At 43.2% G+C, this 4758-nt stretch overlaps 1 protein-coding gene across 1 annotated transcript in view; it reads left to right on the top strand.

Moving 5' to 3' along the window:
* The first annotated feature begins 392 nt into the window (after positions 1–392).
* LOC124026379 (lysosome-associated membrane glycoprotein 1-like) overlaps positions 393–4758 on the top strand; it is a 40368-nt gene continuing 36002 nt past the window's right edge. Inside the window, exon 1 of the mRNA XM_046339402.1 lies at positions 393–685. Coding sequence (XP_046195358.1) covers positions 634–685 — 52 coding nt within the window. The 5' untranslated portion in view covers positions 393–633. The remainder of the gene's footprint in view (positions 686–4758) is intronic.

The following is a 4758-nucleotide window of genomic DNA, read 5'->3' as shown; positions in this document are numbered from 1 at the left end:
CAGTATACATAGTTAACGCAACATAAAACACATCTACTAGATCATTAGTACTTGTTTATCCGCTCTGGATAAGAGCGTCTGCTAAATGACTTAAATGTTAAATGTTACATATGTTTTTTTTTCCTTTTTAGGGTTGTTAGGGGCCTCCCTTGGCCTATAAATAGCTGTTGTTTTTAGCTGACGTTTTCAAATATCCAAAACAAAATAACACATTCTATGATACAGTATTTTACAGTAGATTTTGATTTGAGCAGGGTTCGCCAGTAGTAGCACAGTACTGAGTTGTGTCAGGGAGGGGAGGTGTCGGTCGCCATCGGGCTGTAATAAGAGGGTGTCGCTGGCTGCCTCACGTGACGGTGCTGGGTGGTTCTAAAGCTTGGTTCACGTGACTGGACGTTCCCTCCTGGTATTAAGGACATGAAAGGGAGCGATACTGTCCGACTTCTGCAACCTGCTCCGAAAACAGTACCAAGAATATGAAAAAATATTAAATAACCGCCATATAAAAGTGGACCGAATAAGAGGAAAAGGAAGGTCGATCTTTACTTTTCTGGGTTGTTGTTGCACTGCCTGGACAGCTGCTTTGGACAAGCGGTGTGTGCTATCCGTTAAACTGAACTCTGGACCTGAAACATGACTCGAACATGTCCATTCCTTGTCGGGTTCGCCTGCTTTGCGATTCTTGGTAAGTGTTTATTATAGTGGTGGTCGATCGAGGTCGGTTACTGAGACGGAGGGGGAAATGAAACGACGTCATAATCTCCGCTAGTATTCTATTATCGTGTAGTATGGTGATTTGTTAATTCGGCATAAGGAAGTTAGACATAAATAATTATATAGGGGCCTATGACATAAAGCATATTATTTTATGTTTTTGGATATACGTTTTATTTATGGACGTTTCGGTGTAATGTTATTTTTTTTTCTCTCTGTCGTATTTGTACACATGTTTATTTCGTCATGATGTCCAGGACATGTTGTGTGACAAGTGAATCAAATGGGAACAGACAAACGGGCAGTTTGTTTTCCTAAAATCAACAGCGCGTCTGTCTCTCTGTCAACCCATTGTTCCGGGAACGCTTCACGTGACCGTAGAGGTGCTTTGTGTGTTGAAACACTGGAGCCTCTATGACCGACCATTAGCTGGCCGCTCATACTGAGAGACACGAACACACAGATGTGTTGTCACAGCACTGTCAAGTCAACCGACTATAAGCTATAGGCCTAATGTAGTTGTGGTCTAGATTTTTTTTCTACTGTTTTGTGGAAGGTTTGTGTGCTGTGCTGCTATTCACGGGCCAGGTCACAGGTCACAGGTTCATTGACATTTGAAACATTGTCCCTTGACTTTATTTTGTATTTAATAGTGATAAGATCCAGGCCTACATTAGAACTATAATCGGGTTGATAATGTGTGTGTTGTAGTCAACCTGTGATTACAGTGTTGAGTCACACCTCTTCTCTCTACTGCCGTGGAAACAGTATTATAGTGTGGTTGCTCTTTGTTTCAGTGTTGTCTGTTTTGCTATATGTGTGTGTGTGTGTGTGTGTGTGTGTGTGTGTGTGTGTTGTGTGGTGTGTGGTGTGTGTGCAACAGCTAACGGGGATACTAATAAAATACTACTGTGTGTGTGTGTGTGTTAGGGAGGACGTGAGGCAGGCAGGGTCATGTTTAACTACTGGAGTAAAACTCCCTGAGTCATCATCACACTGGTGCATGAGGCACAGCAGGGCCTGTTGCTCTCTGCTCTCAACCAGGCCAGATAGTTAATGGACATTAATAACCCACTGAATTCTGTTTTCCTGGGACCCAAGCTTAGGAAAATATGCAACTATACATAAATATCTGTATTTCATTGCCATTATACCTAAAATAAATGCAATATAGACAAACACCATTAAAACGCACATCTGTCTAGGTTGTAACTGTTGCTGTTAAAATTCAATAAATAATTTTCATTCTGAACTGGAACAAACTGATTGATCACATCACACAGATGCAGAACAGACAGGCTTTTTGATAGTGCAACCCTAAGTAACAGTGAAGATGAAGTCAAGTCATCATTTTAATTCTGAACTGGATTAAACTGATTGAAGCAAGACGCTGTTTGAGGCAAACTCACACACAGTTCTGGGTTGCTCATCTACAGCAGGAAGCGGTCTCGTGCCTGACTGAGAAAGCAGTAGATGTTCTGGTCCAGTTTGGCACCACATACTGATGTGAGTCGGGCTTCTCAACTCTGGCGTACTTAAAAACAAGTACAGATAAAGTTTCAAGGCTGAGAATGACCTCCGTGTTACACTGTCTAAAAACAGAGCCCAGAATAGACACGTTGCTGTTAAAATACAATACATATTTTATATTCTGAACTGGAATAAACTGATTGATCACATCACACAGATATAGACCAGAAAAGGACTGCGTGTGTGTTTTCTGGTCTATATCTGTGTGATGTGATCAATCAGTTTATTCCAGTTCAGAATAAAACATGACTTGAATTTTAACAGCAACAGTTCCAACCTAGACTTTCTTTCAACAATAATTTCTACAGTAAGATGTACTGTAGGCCTGATCATTTCTACAGTAAGATGTACTGTATGCCTGATCCTTTCTACAGTAAGATGTACTGTATGCCTGATCCTTTCTACAGTAAGATGTACTGTATGTCTGATCCTTTGTACAGTAAGATGTACCGTAGGCCTGATCATTTGTACAGTAAGATGTACTGTATGCCTGATCCTTTCTACAGTAAGATGTACTGTAGGCCTGATCCTTTGTACAGTAAGATGTACCGTAGGCCTGATCATTTGTACAGTAAAATGTACCGTAGGCCTGATCATTTTTCATCTTCATCTGTACTGTTACTTAGGGTTAGTAGCTAACTAACTTGCTTTGGCGATGGTTGGCTATTAGCTGTGTACAAGGCCATGGGATTGTTTGAAAGAGAAACTCACATCTACTACTATGAGAGTTAGTTAGTACTCCCCTTATTTCTGTTATAAAATGACAACAATGCCTTGCTAGCTGAATTACTTTTCCACTGTCGAAGCGATGTTTCCTGAAGCATTTCAGCCCTGCTCTGAAAGACCTCCCTGGGTTTACCATCATGCTGTGGATGTTTCCTGAAGCATTTCAGCCCTGCTCTGAAAGATCTCCCTGGGTTTACCATCATGCTGTGGATGTTTCCTGAAGCATTTCAGCCCTGCTCTGAAAGACCTCCCTGGGTTTACCATCATGCTGTGGATGTTTCCTGAAGCATTTCAGCCCTGCTCTGAAAGACCTCCTGGGTTTACCATCATGCTGTGGATGTTTCCTGAAGCATTCAGCCCTGCTCTGAAAGACCTCCCTGGGTTTACCATCATGCTGTGGATGTTTCCTGAAGCATTTCAGCCCTGCTCTGAAAGACCTCCCTGGGTTTACCATCATGCTGTGGATGTTTCCTGAAGCATTTCAGCCCTGCTCTGAAAGACCTCCCTGGGTTTACCATCATGCTGTGGATGTTTCCTGAAGCATTTCAGCCCTGCTCTGAAAGACCTCCCTGGGTTTACCATCATGCTGTGGATGTTTGCTCAGGACATGTCGTTTAATTAATTTATTCCTTATGCGAGACTCATTACTAAGCACTTTCACACACAAAATACCATTGTGGGTGCTCCTCGTTATAAGTTTGTATGAAAGCGAGAGAAACTCATCGCTGTATATGTGTTTCATGACAATTGAGCTCAGTCAGAATTTATGGCTAGTTTGACGACATTAGATGACAGCTGGCGAGTGAGAATACCAAGTCATTGGCTGACGGCGCATCATCTGCTGCTGAACTACAGCGCTGCATCGTGTTGGTCGCGGAGTGATCTTCAATTAAAACTGCCGGGAAAAAAAGATCCGGTAACCCACGAAGCACACAGGCTTCTCCCTCTCAGTCGCGCAGCTGCCGAACTGAGCAGAGGCCACTGCATAAACAGAAAGCGCACTGAACAGAGAGAGGCAGATGCACTTGGCCGAATCAATTCCAATAATTAATGAAACCAGAGGCAGCATCAGGCCTTGTCAGGCTCCCTGCTCTCGAAGCTGATGACCTCATCTTAGATAACAGGGTACGTCTTAAGTGGCACCCTATTCCTAATGTAGTGCACTACCTTTAACCAGGGCCTATAGGGGATAGTGCACTACCTTTAACCAGGGCCAAAGGGGATAGTGCACTACTTTTTATTATTAACCAGGGCCAAAGGGGATAGTGCACTACTTTTAACCAGGGCCTATAGGGGATAGTGCACTACTTTTAACCAGGGCCTATAGGGGATAGTGCACTACTTTTAACCAGGGCCTATAGGGGATAGTGCACTACTTTTAACCAGGACCTATAGGGGATAGTGCACTACTTTTAACCAGGGCCTATAGGGGATAGTGCACTACCTTTAACCAGGGCCAAAGGGGATAGTGCACTACTTTTAACCAGGGCCTATAGGGGATAGTGCACTACTTTTAACCAGGGCCTATAGGGGATAGTGCACTACTTTTAACCAGGGCCTATAGGGCTGCTCAAAAATAGTCCTTGTCAAAAGTAGTGCACTATATAGGGAATAGGGTGTCATTTAGAATGTACTCTTCGTTCATCTGACATTCATTCTGTCTGAACTCAAGTGCTGATTTGGATGAATTGATCCTCTGAGGAGAGAAAGGAAGCCCGTCTGGACTATTGAGACACGCCCACACCCTCTGGTCAGGCACTCCTTAGCCACACACTAATAACCTGACCT

Source organism: Oncorhynchus gorbuscha, unplaced genomic scaffold (assembly GCF_021184085.1).
Source record: "Oncorhynchus gorbuscha isolate QuinsamMale2020 ecotype Even-year unplaced genomic scaffold, OgorEven_v1.0 Un_scaffold_2710, whole genome shotgun sequence".
Classification (NCBI taxonomy): Eukaryota; Metazoa; Chordata; class Actinopteri; order Salmoniformes; family Salmonidae; genus Oncorhynchus; species Oncorhynchus gorbuscha.
This window is presented reverse-complemented; position numbering and strand designations above follow the sequence as displayed.